Source organism: Dipodomys ordii, unplaced genomic scaffold (genome assembly GCF_000151885.1).
Source record: "Dipodomys ordii isolate 6190 unplaced genomic scaffold, Dord_2.0 Scaffold1, whole genome shotgun sequence".
Taxonomy (NCBI): Eukaryota; Metazoa; Chordata; class Mammalia; order Rodentia; family Heteromyidae; genus Dipodomys; species Dipodomys ordii.
This window is the reverse complement of record NW_012267217.1, coordinates 41,934,411-41,948,655: the sequence shown is the minus strand read 5'-3', so window position 1 is coordinate 41,948,655 and position 14,245 is coordinate 41,934,411. Positions and strand designations below refer to the sequence as shown.

General features: G+C 48.4%; 1 protein-coding gene across 2 annotated transcripts in view; it reads right to left on the bottom strand.

Annotated features, from left to right (window-relative positions):
• Nrp2 (neuropilin 2) overlaps positions 1 to 3,734 on the bottom strand; it is a 126,390-nt gene extending 122,656 nt beyond the window's left edge. For both annotated transcript variants that reach the window (XM_013010470.1, XM_013010478.1), the window contains exon 1: positions 3,371 to 3,734. In XM_013010470.1, coding sequence (XP_012865924.1) covers positions 3,371 to 3,443 — 73 coding nt within the window. In that variant the 5' untranslated portion in view covers positions 3,444 to 3,734. The remainder of the gene's footprint in view (positions 1 to 3,370) is intronic.
• Between the last annotated feature and the right edge of the window lie 10,511 nt (positions 3,735 to 14,245).

Sequence of the window (14,245 nt, the reverse complement as noted above, 5' to 3'; positions counted from 1 at the left end):
TACACACACACACACACACACACACACACACACACACACACACACACACACGGAAGATTAGCCCTACCGATGTCACTCCCTTCTGGTCACCCTCTCCTCCATCACCTCCAACCCAACTGCCTGACCCGGTGGGGGCGCCGCCAGCCTCAGGCGAAGGTTGGGGGCAGTCGTTTAATGGCAGTTTGCCTGGCTTCCAAGAACTTATGTTGATATGAAAAAGAGATCGATCAGTGAAAACGGGGGGATTGGAGCTCCCTCCTCCCCCTCCACTCATATGCAAAAGCTAAGCTCTGGGAGGAGGGGCGGCCTGGGCTGCGGGGACTGCGGGGCGGGTTCGGAGCAGAAGAGCCGCAGCCGCAGCCCGGACACAACTTTCTGGCACCCAGCAAAGCAACGCCAAGGACGCGCCGCGGGCTTCTGCCGCGGGCGCCCGAAGTCCGGAGGTGGAGTGTGAGGCGCCAGCGTCTGGGAGGCGTGAGCCCGGGTTTTGCTCTTCCCTGGGAATATTGTTGCCTAATAGAATGTTTATGGATTGCTCAGCTCGGTTTCTGCTGCGTAGCCCAAACAAATCGATGCAGTGCTCGGGGCCGGGCGGTGCCGGGGGGGGGGATGGCTGGGGGAGACACCGCATCTCCACCGCATCTCCCTCCACCACGTGGGCGCCAGCGCGCCGCGTGCTCTTCACCTGTTCGGTCGCCCCTGCGAGCAAGCGCGCAGCGCTTCCGCGGGCCGTGCGAGTTGGAGCGCATCGCCGCGGCTCCCGCTGGCTCCTTCCCGCTTCTCTCCCCACCGCCTTCGGCTCGGGCTCCCCGCCACCCTGCTTGGCCAAGCCTCCGGGCCCCCTGCGCCCTCAGAGCCCACTCTCCAGAGGCTGCGGCGAGCCTGCGGCGTGGAACCGGTGCGCCAGGGCGGGAGGGGGCGCTCCGGGCAGCGGCAGCAGAGCCGCCCGCCCGGAATCCCTGAGCCCGAGCGGAAGAGGGAGGCCGGCGGCTGGGCTGCAGTCGAGCCAGGCAGCGTCGGGTGGAGTGGAGAGTCGTGGTGCGTGGTGCCTAGGACCCGGCCTCTTGCCACCCCAGGAGAGGGAAGCGGGGGGAGGGTGGATCTGCGCTCTGCCACCCCCAGGTCCGGGTATTTGCTCAGTTGCTCCCCGGGGCAAGCTTTCCGCCTTCTTTCCCCCCTTGATTCCTTCTCGGAATCGGTTCTGGCCGCCGCTTGGGGCGCCTGGGCCGGCCCACCGCCCAGCCCGCGCACGCCGGGTGAGTCAGAGGTCTCCTTCGGCCTCGCCCTTTGCCACCCGACGCCAGCTCCCCAGGTGCCCGTCGGTCGCTCTGGCTTGCGATCGGCTTTTTCTGGCAGTTGGAGAAGACCTGCTATGGGCAGGTCTCGACTGCGTTTCCATTCCCGTGGCCAAAGCGGCCCGCAGCCTCGGGAGTGGGTGACCTGCCCCCCGCACTCCGCGCCTCGGTGACGCAACGCGAGCAGGGATAGGGAGGGAGGGGGCTCTGCGGAGAGCGCGGGAGGCAGGTGGCAGAGCGGGAGCGGGTCCGAGCGGGTGTCGCACACACGTACGCAGACTCTGCACAGCGCTTGGGGACAGATGTGGGAACATCTGGGCTAGGAGATGGCCTCGGGAATCTTCGGAACCTCTCCCTGTGCACACAACCTGCACCCAACACACGGAGCCTGAAAGTTGTCCTGTGTATACGTCCGGGTGTGTGATGTGTGTGCCAGTGTGCGCGCACTCGCACGCCGGGGCCTACCGGAGTCCGCGCCTGGATGCATAATACACCGTGGGCATTCTCACGGCGCGCGCGCGCGCGCGCACACGCACACGCATCCAGAGCAAATCACACAAACATACATAATTTACGCGGCACTCAGATCTGTGGGAGGTAATTTAATTTCACTTCAAGCTGGGAATTTAGAACTAAGCCGTGAAGGGATAGGAGGCCCCGAAAACCTCTCCATGGTCGGACTCGCACTCGTCCCTTGGGTGGGATCTGCAGCTGTCGATTGACCAGTTATGGCAGAGGAAGAGCTGCCAAATGGTCAGATTTAGACGGCAAAGGCAAACCTCAATCTTCCAACCTCTCCAAGAAACAAAAAACAATCCCTAAATACCCCAGCTCGAAGCCGCTGCGTGTATTGCGGGGGGAGGGGGAGGGCTGAAAAATCAGTGCACCGACCAGGCGCGTAGCTTTCTGCTCAGGACCCGCTACGCTACTCCAAGTGCTGAGAGAGACGCGGGAGGCTCTGCGGAGTCAGCCCCGCCGCCAGCGACCCGTACCTTTCCAGTCCTCCGGAGTAAAGACGCTTCTGGAATCTCCCTCCCCTACTTTCCTATTTCCTCCATAGATGGTTTCCCATCCTCAATCACCTGTAGCAGCTGTTAAGAGTTTGTCAGGTTCTCAGAGCAGAGAGGGGCTCACCTGGAGTGTGGTCCCAGGATGGAAAGGCTATAAGCCCCTACTGCAGGAGTCCCTGAAAAGACAGATCCCTTCTCAGGGACAGGAGGACCTCTAGGCACACCCTACAAATAAATGCTAGAACCTAGTGGGCCTCACCATGCTTATCTCCGCAGTCTGTGTCCACACACCCTTTTTGGCAGAGGTTGAAAACACATTCCACTCAAAAGTTTCTAACCACTTCACAAGAGTGAGAGGCCTTCCAGGGCCATGCAGTTTGTTTTATCTAATAATAATTTTTTTGAAAAGAACATATGATTTACTTTCCCAGAAAACACATGGATGTAGGAAAGAGAGCAGGGACCACCAACTGCCTTGAATGCCAGCAGCGCCCAGCAGAAAGCTCCTGTCTCAGCCGCTAGCCAGCCAGCTTGTTCCACCAGCCTGAGTTCTAGGGTTTCCATGCTTAAGCACCCATTCTGTATAAAAATCCACAGCATCTGAAACCCAAACTAGACTCTGGTCTTTCCCAAACCCAACATTGCTCAATGTAGCTAAGTGGAGAGAATGCAAATGATTTATATTTCCCTGGCTAGGTTGAAAAAACTCAAGGGAGATGTGTTCTGCTTCAAGACAGGGGGGAAAAATCCCCCCAAAACTGTAATGCAAAGGCTTTGTAGTATTTTTAAACCTTTGATTCAGTCCATATGTGACATCTGAACACTGCCAAATTCTGTTACAAAACACACACACACACACACACACACACACACATTCCTAGCAGGAGAGAAAAGTTGGATTTAGTAACCCTGGTGGTGTTGAGGGCTGGCTAAGATCGCTCTTTAAATTATTGAGGGAGCCTCCTCCGAAGCCTTTCTGCGCGGGCCTCCCTGCATTAACATCCGCTTTCAAAGACGGTAACCATATTAGAAATGAAGGGGGGAGGGAAACTTTGAGGGGCTTACCTGGTTGGCCTCTCACTTCCTGTCCTGAAAAGTAGAGAGCTAAGAAAACCCAGGTGAGTGGAACCATATCCATTTTGGTGAGACAGGCTTTCTCCAGGGTTGGGCTTATAGGATTCTTGTGTAATTATAAGTCTTTGTGTTTTTCTCCTCTCTCCTATTTTCTCGCTTTCAATGTCTTCTGCACAGGCTTCTAATGGTCAGTGAGTGCTTCCTTCCTGGGGTCCCGGGCGGCCCGTCTTCACCTTGCTTCTTGCTGGAATTCCCACCTGGTCAGGAGGAGGGTAGCGCTCGGAATCAGCCAAGAGGGAACCAGCCGGCAAGAGGGCACGGGTTTCCTCTCAAAAACAAAACGCATCTATGTGCTTTCCAGTTCCTCAAAGTGTCATTTCCTTTATCCTACAACATCGCGAGTATTTCCCGAAAGCCAAGCGTAAGTGAATAATAATAACGATAGTGGTAGTAGTAGTAATAATAGTAATAATCAAAGGCAAGACTTGCCTTGGGCATCCCACTGTGCCCCCGGCAGCGCTGCGATCTCAGCGGCGTACCCCGACCCTCCGCGCCCGGCACCCGGGACAGACACGCGGGCGGAGGCAGGGACGGCTGGACAGCCGGAGTGGGAGGCGGTAGCCTCGCTCTTGTCCTCGCTGGGTTCCCCTACTCTCCCAGCGGCGACACCCGCTCGGCCAGCCTCTCGAGGGGAGTCGGAGGAAGGAAGCGGCGGCGGCGGCGGCGGCGGCGGCGGGTGCTGCGGCTGGAGCGGCGGCAGCTGGGATCGCCTGGGAGTGAGCGAGCCCCTCTCCGAGTTCGCTGGCGCCCGCCCTCACCTCCACCTCGCCCAGCGGCTCGCCGAGGGTCTGCGCGTCTGAGGAGGTGGCCGGGCTGGGGTGGTGGTGGGAGGGGGTGGGGGGGAAGCGGACTGCGGGCTGCCGCCTCGCTCGCTCGCCTCCTCTGCCTCCCCTCCGGCTCCCCCCGCTGCCTTTTCAGGCCGAGCAGCATGTGGATGTCAGAGCCGCGCAGAGCTATCCGATTACGCGCCGGCTCAGGGCCCGCCCCTTCTGTGTTCCTGATTAAAGAGGCAGCGGCGGAGACGCGCGGCGCACAGCCCGGAGCCGCGGCACCCAGCTCGGGCGGGGCGCGCGCTCCCCTCCGCACCCCACCTCCACTCCCGGCTGCCGCCCGGTCTAAGTTCACCCACCCCTCTGCCACCCCGCACCTTCCACCCGGCCCGCACACCTCAGTGCTCGGCCGCCGAGAGTGCGTTACGCCCCAGGGAAGCAGCCTCTGCCTCCCCGGGTACCTCCGGGGCGCGCTGCCCTTGGCCGCATCGCCCCCGCCGGAGGGAAACTCCGCAGCATCCTGGACCAGGGCGTGTGTGTGCGTGTGCGTGTGTGTGTTGGGGGGGGCATGCTTGTTCCCCTTCAAGTCTGTGACTCCGAGGCCACACACGCAGAGCCCAACACAATGCCGATGCGCCATGGCGTTCGCCCCACGAGTTGGGTGGCGTGCGGTGTTTGGGGCAGGGAACGGCTCCGCAGCTCGGCCGTGCGTTCGCAGAGGCAGCCGTGCGTGGCGGCGACACACGCGCACCGTCCGCCCGCGCGGCCTCGAACCCCACACCCTCCCAGCCTTTACTACTCGGGTCCTTTGTTGTGTCCCAGCAGGCTCGGAGGCTCCCTTATATTAGGAGTTATTTAGGACTCCTCAGACCAGTGAAGATATTTGTAAAGAATTTCTCCAGGTAATGACATTGGGTCCAGCCCTCAAGAGTCACCCCAGAAAGCACAAGTACACGAAGCCTTCTCCCGGAAATGCTACTGTTCACATTTTTTTACATGGAAATGTGGTCACTACACACACACACACACACACACACATCCTCACAGCATTATGCCAACTATTTTTAAGCGGAGGCGTGAAAATTGTGTAAGGGTTGCTAGCTGAAGCTGACAGTTGGAGGAAAACACTTGCATCTTTGTTTCTGGGGATGACCATGGATTCCCAAATGTCTGTTCACTGGACGGACCCTATTACTCTGCTATCATAAAGACTCAATAGAAAAAGAAAAAAAGAACTCAAATACCACTCTGCATCAATGCCTTTACTTCCGGTCTGCAGATGAAAGGTAAGCGAAGTTTGGGTGACCAAGGCACACACATTTGACTATACCATTTCCTTCTTTGCTTATACTTGCGGATCTTCTCGGTGGTATTCCTTCTTATCTGGACTTGCCATTAGCTCTGTTTATCACTTTCAGTGTTTGAAAAATCTGTAACTCCCACTTAACTGTTATTTACACGGAGATAACCCGAACAGAATTGAATCAGAAGTGATGTGCAACTAGTTCAGCCAAATGATAGAGGGATTTTGCCTTGGAAATCCACAGGATTTTTCTTTGGAAATCCAGGGCAGGTAGCAGAGGCCTCCTGACTTCTGCTAGGGACCATTCAGCATACACAACCTTAATCACTGTTTCCCTTTCCTTCCACTCTCTACCTCCTTCCTTAGACTGGAAAGCACAAAGTATTTCAAACTACTCCAGTTCAACAATGTTCCTATTTAAAAGTTCACTTGTGAACTTTAAATGAATCCCAGCCCCACATATTTGATGAAGAAAAGGGGGTGGTCTGGATTTTGAGCCTCATTCAGAGATCCCAGATTATGCCATTGCCAGAATGCAAACCAAAGGGCAAATAACATGATATGCTCCGAGAGTCCATGAGCAGAAAGGACCACTTAGCATCACCTCTCCCATCACTCACCAAACCAGCAAGTGCTGGCCTGGCCAGGGAAAAATCCTGTTTTGGGGAACACCATAGCTAGAGTTTAGGTAAAAGGCATGGTGAAGACAAGAGTGAGAAAAAGGAAACAGGAGCCCACTGAGAACCCAGAATTGGTAACTCTAGATTGCTGGCCTTGGGGTCCCAGAATTGAAGTCCTATCAGGTTATTTCCAGAGTCCTGAGTATGGTCTGGGAAAAGTCAGGGAGAGTGTCACTGTACTGTTCCTGGATCCACACCCAATATGACAATTTTCATTTTTCAGAGGTACCCTAAAGGGGGCGCTAACTTGCTTCCTGGGAGCCTGTGTTCTGTCTGCTGCAAGGCTACTCAGCAGCCCACTAGGGTAAAGGCTTCCTTTCCTGCTTGGGGTTGGGAGAAGAGCCTTAGGTCCAGAGCTCTAGGGACTCCAAGCAGCCATAGCATTTTTCAGTCCTCAAGGGGGCAGCACTCAATAAATAATGCCACCACCACCTACAATCACAACTGTGGTGAGTGCCTTTGCTTCTAAGAGCTCAAAGCATTTCATGGGGCTGTGGAAAATTGAGAATGAGGCTAGCTCTCTCTCCTCCAGTCCACTCTGAACAAGACCCTACCAGCCTAGGGAGGGCTGAGAATTGCTAAGGACTCAAGAACAAGGCACAAATCCCACATGTGCCCCACAGTCTTGACAGCTGTAGGGAAATTCTCCAGATAGGGGCTGGCTTAGACCTGCCAGCCTTGTTTGCTTCTAGACTAGAATCTCTGGGGTTCAGCTTCAATTGGTTTGGTTTCTATCAGAGGTGCAATGATGAGGAGCCAGATATCAAAGGCTCTGTGAGTTCATGTCCTTGACCTGCAAGAAAGCCTACAAAAAGGCCACATTGGTGCCAGAGACAATAGGGTTATGAGTAGAATCACTGAACTGGCTAGGAAACAGCTAGCTAGTGACCACATCACTCATTCACCTAGGATGTGTCACATCATTAGCTTTAATTGTGAAATAATAAGAGATCATCCTATCCTACATTCCATTCTTTTGACAGGAAAGGATGTGGGGGAACATGGAATGGATGTGTAAATGATGACAAGAGAAAGCTGTTTTCCAGTCATATCCCAGTGGAAAGTTGGGTTGCTTCCAGATAGCCCTAAAATTATCTAGGACAAGTATAGATCCCTGAACACCACCTGGACTCCTGGACCACCAACTGGACTCCTCAGGTCATATATATCCATGCTGGGATTTGAACCTGTGGTCTTGTGTTTGCTAGGCAAATGCTATACACACTTCCAGGCCCCCTCCTTTTATTCTGTTACTCTTCAGAAAATTTATCATGCTTTTCTGCCCTCAACAGCCTCCCATATAGCAGGAATTACAGGGGGTACCCCAGCATACCTGGCTTATTCTTTGATAAAGAGTCTAAATTCATTTTTTCCCAGCTGGTCTTGAACCTCCATTCTCCTATTTCTCCTCCTGTGATTATAGGCATGAGCCACCTGTGCTGGCACAATCTATATCAAAATACACACACCTTTTAGATGATTCGTATGCAAAAAATAATTCTAATGTATTATATTTACATACAGGCTTAATATATGTTCTTCCACAAAAGGACATCTGGACAAGTATCCCTTCACAGTTTCTCTCTGGACACTTTCTAGAGAAGGGGAAGCTGTTTCAGGATGCAGAGAAAACCTATCAAGAACACATCTTTTAAAATACCAATGTGATTGGGTTCCCAGGTTTACCTTCTGAGTTTCAGCCTTAATAACCCAGAGCCTGAAACACACACACACACACACACACACACACACACACACACACACACACACAGCTCATCCTGTATGGGCAGGAGGTGTGCAAGAATGTTCAAAGGACCAGTGGGCAGGGTTTATGAACTAGGGCCACCCTTTACCCACTCCCAACCATAGACCATTACTGGAAGTTGGCATCAGGTACGGCTTTCCATCTGTGCTTGTCACATTGTACTTATTAAATGCTCATGGAGGCATGACTACACAGGAGGTATGGAAGCAAGACAGACCTAAGGTCTTGCCTCTTGGGAACACAGGATCTAAGAGCTCCAGAAGTTTCGTGCTTCCACTATAGACGCTGCCCGTCACATAGTGCTTCCCTTATCTCAGCCTGAACACTGACAAGCTCTCACCCTGAAAGGGGTGATAGGAGGCATAATTGCGTCTTAATCTGTAATTTACCACACTGTCCTCGTTAATGTTTAGCTACATCTGTCTCAGAAGCAAACCTTCAGTTAAAATGTAATAGGTCCTCATTTTTTATTCTCTCTCTTGTTTGACATTGAAGTCCAGGTTGTAATCAATAGCGTTGATTCACCAGCCCCTTCCCACTCACTTTGAAAACAATCAACCCCCCCTTAACATGGCTTACTAGGTTTTATTTGATTTTATCTCTGGTGGGTTCCCACAGTACTTGCAGATTTCCAGTAAGTATTGAAATCTCTTTCACCCGAACTACATGTGTCTCCTCTCTTCCTCCTCTTCCTCAGACACAAACAGTGGATCTGGTAGGAGGAAACCTCATAAATGCAAACAACCTCAACACAGCAAGAATTGTATGATATTCATTCAAACAGCTCTTCTTGGCAAAAGTCACTAAAAAGTTCACACTTCAAAACAAGACAGAGAAGCAGACAGGAACAGCAGACACCTTGAAGGCAGAGTGGATGGCCATAGGTCATCTCACATTTCTAATGAAAGGGTTGATTTGAATGACTTTTAACCCTATTTGTTTTTGGATTTGGGCTACGTCTCTTTCTTAGTCCTAGTCTCATTCATGAAATTAAAACTGGTTTTAGTCCGGATTCCACAGGCCACCTCCAGTCTTCTGAAATTAATTATTATTTAAGAACTTAAATGTGTTTATGGGGCTTCATTGAATACTGCCAACCCGTCTTCTTTTCTCCAAGAATTATAGTATGTCAGGTGTTTACACAGAGCTTCCATGGGAGGTATTGTTGGATAAAGGCTCTCCTAAGGTATTTTTAGACAAAGGCTCCAAAAAGAGACAGAGACAGACAGAGACAGAGACAGAGAGAGAAGTTGTATACCAGTGGCTCATGCCTGTAATCCTAAATATTCAGGAGGCTGAGATCTGAGTATCGCGGTCATGGATTGAAGTCAGCCTGGGCTGAAAAGTCCCTAGGAGACTCTCATTTACAATTAACCACCAGAAAACTGGAAGTAGAGCTGTGGCTCAAAGTGGTAGAACACTAACCTTGAGCAAAAGAGTTTAGGAACAGTGCCCAGACCCTGAGTTCAAGCTCTACAACTGACAGGAAAAAAAATAAGACAATAAAAAACAGATTCCACTTAGTAACCAAGAGTAAATTCTGAGAATTTATTTTTACCTTCTCAGCAGGGACTGGCTGGCTATGTGATTGGGAATCTTAGGGTTAAAATCTGAAGTATTTTTACCAACCAGGAAAATCTTCTTGGGAGGCGAAATTTCCTTCTTTTCCTAAATTCACAGGCTAATTTTCTGGGGAGCTCAACACTTGTATACTGCTTTGTTCTCATTCACATGTACAAACATTCTATCCATCCCTGTAGATTTGTAAGGGATTTTTTTTGTTTGTTATTTCTGTTTTCAGATTTGTAACCTGTGACTTATGGTGCCTTAATTAGACATCTACATGGCAGGTGATTGTTACATTATGATGGCCAAGAGCTGCTAATTTGAGCATGAAAGTTGTGATGGAAAGGCAAGAGTCAGGCAGCTGACCTTTTGCTATTGAGGATACTGCACAGGGTGGGTTAATTCACACCCACTACAGTCATTAGTTCTCACTCTCCTCCTTCATATTTACTCCTACACAGTTTACTGAGCTGCCAATCAACCCTTAGTATCCGGATGAGCACACTGACAAAGGGAGAGGTTTGGAATGGCATGTGTTTGCTGCAGAGACCAAGAAGTCATTTATAGAAATAATCTCCTTTCAGGCTCCACATTTAGATTCTATTTCCTTTCTGAATTGGGGGGAAAAAAGAGGAAGTTAGTCATTCATATACATTAAAAAAAATTCAAACAGCACAAAAGGTTATTTAATGAAAACTTAATACCTGCCCCTTTCTGAGTTTTATAGTTCACTCTTCCCTTCCCCCCAGGGACCACGTCAGCTCTTCCAAGTTAAAAGCTACAAAAGCTAGGATACATTTGATGTTTTTCTCCAGCTTGCTTTCTCCAGTTCTCCTTCCCGCTTCCTCTCCTCCAGCCTAAGCAGTAATGATCTTGAATACCATTAGGGGGCAGCTGTGACCAAAAAAGAAAACCACAGGCAAAAAATGAAAAGCCAAAATCTTAAAGAGGGAGAGACCAAAAGGAAATGAAAGGAATGCTAAGAACAGAGATCCGCCAAAGAGGAAAATACAAAGAAAGAAAAAAAAAAGAAGTAAATAAACCCAAAGCATTACAAAATAAAGAGCAATGGAGAATGGAGTCCAAGTACTAAAAAGCTAATTAAAAAGTCAGCAGAAGAGCCATTTTCGAAAGGCCTGCAAGTATGGGTGTGTGTGTGTGTGTGTGTGTGTGTGTGTGTGTGTGTGTGTGTGTGTGTGTGTGTGTGTTTAAAGCCAACCTGTTGAGCTTAAATTTGTTCCCTGTCAGCAGAAAGTAGGGGTTTATCTTTTTTGGAACCAGAAGCTATTATTATACTAGATTTTATATTCTCAGGATCTGTTTCAAACAGAAGTGTTTTGAGCACACTGTGCCCACTCAGGTATGGGAGGTGGGATGTGGGAGTGGGGAAGAGTAGCCCCCTTCCCTTACATCTTCAGAATGCGTAGGAATGCTTTCAGTCCTCAGCCAGGCAGTGAAATTAGCCTGAATGTAAAGGTGTAATTCTATTTCTCTGTGCAGCAGAACTCAGAAACCAAGGAATGGTTTCTTTGAAGCTGGTGCCATAATCAAAGTGCTTTTAGGTGTACTTGGGGCAAACCTTCCCTGGATGCAGCAGGTTAACTTCATTAAAGCTCCTAGCTACTGCTTTAATGTTTCCTGTCCCCTGCCTTGGGTACATTAAGCAGAAACAAGCCCTTATGGGAGCTGTGTACCCTGATGTTTTGCATTGGGAATAGAATACAGGAACAACGTTGATGTGGGAGATAAAATTAAATGAAAAGTTGCTTCTAGAGCATAATACATACTGATCATTTTAGTTAATGCTTTCTGGCCTTGAATTCAAACTCCCCCTGGCAAGAAGTTCTGGAAAGCCTCATCTAGAGTCAACATACTAAATGCAATGCTTGCACATGCTCTGTGTATAAGTATCTACTTCTGATTCTGAAGACATCCCAAGCTCTTCTCAACTCTGTTCCCTGTGCTATGCTTCAAAATCTGGTGAGAACTTTCATTTTCAAGTCAATGTCACTGAATCTCAACTTTCCTACACAGTTGATGGATTCATGTAAGTTGTTGAACAGCCAGGATGGATAGGGGACACTTTGGGCATGCTGGGGTTACTAAAGAAAATGCCAGCAATGTGTTTGCTGCAAGGAAGCCTTGAACCTTGTGGCAGACAAAGGTAGAGCTTTCTCAAGTGGACTCTGGAGGCTGTGTGTGTGTGTGTGTGTATGTGTGTGTGTACTGAGGCTTGAACTCAGGGCTTCATGCTCTCTTTTTTTTTTGTTTGTTGGTTGTGGGGCTTGATCTCTGGGCCTGGGCGCTGACCCTGAGGTCTTCAGCTCAAGGTGAGTACTCTTCCATTTGAGCCACAGTGCCATTTCTGGTTTTCTGGTGGTTAATTGGAGTTAAGAGTCTCCTGGACTTCCCTGCCCAGTCTGGCTTTGAACCAAAATCCTCAGATCTCAGCCTCTTGAGTAGCTGGGATTACTGGTGTGAGCCACCAGTGCCCAGTACTTTATTTTTTTTAACTTTTAATCTTATTGTAAAGGTGTACAGAGGGGGTACAGTTATATAAGTAAGGCTATGAATACATTTCTTGTCAAAAATTGTTCCCCCCTCTCTCATTTTTCTTCTACTTTCCCTTCACTCCAACTCCCCCCCCAGGTTATAATGTTAATTTCCAACATAGTGTCTTATGAATATCACTGTTGCATTGGTTCCCCTTTGTTCTTTGCTCACCACTTTTTATTCCCCTTCCCTTCTCCAAATCAGATATACACGGCACATGATACCAAAATCAAAAACAGGGACAACAGGGGATAAACCTAAGGAAAAGAAAAAAGAAAATGAAAGAAAAAAGAAATACCTTCATACAGTACATTAACAACAATAACAACAACAAAACCCAAAATGCTTTGTTTCCCTATCTTGGAGTTCATTTCAGTTAGCATCATTTTATATGATCATATGCACATAGCTAGTGAGTTATTGTAATCCTTTGCTAAGACTATCCTAGACATATACTAATTATTACAAATAAGGGAAACCATGGAGCCTATGTTTCTTTGGTTCTGGCTTACTTCACTTAATATGATTTTTCCAAGTCTTTCCATTTCCTTATGAATGGGGTGATGCCATTCAGATGGAAGCATAGAATTCCAATGTGTGTGTGTGTGTGTGTGTGTGTGTGTGTGTGTGTGTGTGTGTCTGTGTATCATTTTTTTGATCTATTCATCTACTCAAGGGCACCTGGGTTGGTTCCATAGCTTACCTATGGTAAATAGTGCTGCAATGAACCTAGTTGTGCTGGTAGCTTTAGTGTGGCCTTGTTCATTTGGGTAAATGCCCAGCAGTGGGATTGCTGCATCATAGGGTAGTTCTATGTTTAGTCTTTTGAGGAACCTCCATACTGCTTTCCAGAGTGGCTAAACCATTTTATATTCCCACCAACAGTGTAGTAGCATTCTATTTTGGCCATACCTCTTCCAGCATCTACTATTATTTGTTTTCTTGTTAATGGCCATTCTAACTGGCGTGAGGTGGAATCTCAGTGTGGTATTTCTTTTATGGCCAGAGATGTTGAACATTTCTTCATGTGTGTATTGGCTATTCTTATTTCCTTTCCAGAGAAGCCTCTTTTTAATTCTTTAGCCCACTTATTATCAGGATGGTTGTTTCTTTGAAGATTTTTTATTGGGGGTTTAATTTTTTGAGTTTTATGTATATTTGTGATATCAGGCCTTTGTCTGTTGTATAGCTAGTAAAGATTTTCTCCCAATCTGGCCTCACACTATTGATTGGCTTTTTCCATTCAAAGCTGGTGCTCTACCACTTGAGCTACACCTCCATTTCTTTTTTTTTTCTTCTGCTGGTTGATTGGAGATGAGTTTTGCAGATTTGTTTCCTTGGGCTTGCTTTGAACCACAATGCTTAGATCATAGCCTTCTGAGTAGCAGGGATTATGGGTATAAGCCACCGGTGCCTGGCTGGACATCAGAGTTTTAATGAATTAGTGTAAGTTGAACAACTTAAAAAACAGTGGTTGTTTTACAGAATTTGGGATTTCCCTTAGAAATGAGATGTTCTCTCTAATCTTTCTCTAGTTCCCCCTTTTCAATGACATAAATTCATAGAATTTAGTATCTAAGAAACATTAAAATGAATACTATAAGCTTGACCAAACAGAAACCTTTTTGAAGGTTGGACAAATAGGATTGCATGAAGTTGCAGAGCTTCTGCATGGCAAAGGACATAGCTAGAAGATCAATAGAAAGCCCTGGATTGGGAGAAGATCTTTACTAGCCATACAGTGGACAAGGGTCTCATATCTAAAATATACCTGGAACTCAAAAAATTAAATCCCCCAACAACAAATCCTCAAAGAAATAATTGCCTGATAAATAAGTGGGCTAACGACTTAAAGAGAAACTTCTCTGAAGAGGAAATAAGAATGGTCAATAGACACATGAAGAAATGCTCAACCTCTCTAGCCATAAAAGAAATGCAACTCAAAACAACATTGAGATACCATCTCACCCCAGTTAGAATGGCTATAATCAAGAATTCTAATAACAACAGATGCTGGAAAGAATGTGGCCAGAAGGGAACCTTACTGCATTGTTGGTGGGAGTGTAAATTTGTTCAACCACTTTGGAAAGCAGTATGGAGGTTCCTCAAAAGACTCCACATAGAGCTCCCCTATGACCCAGCAATCCCACTTTTGGGCATTTACCCAAA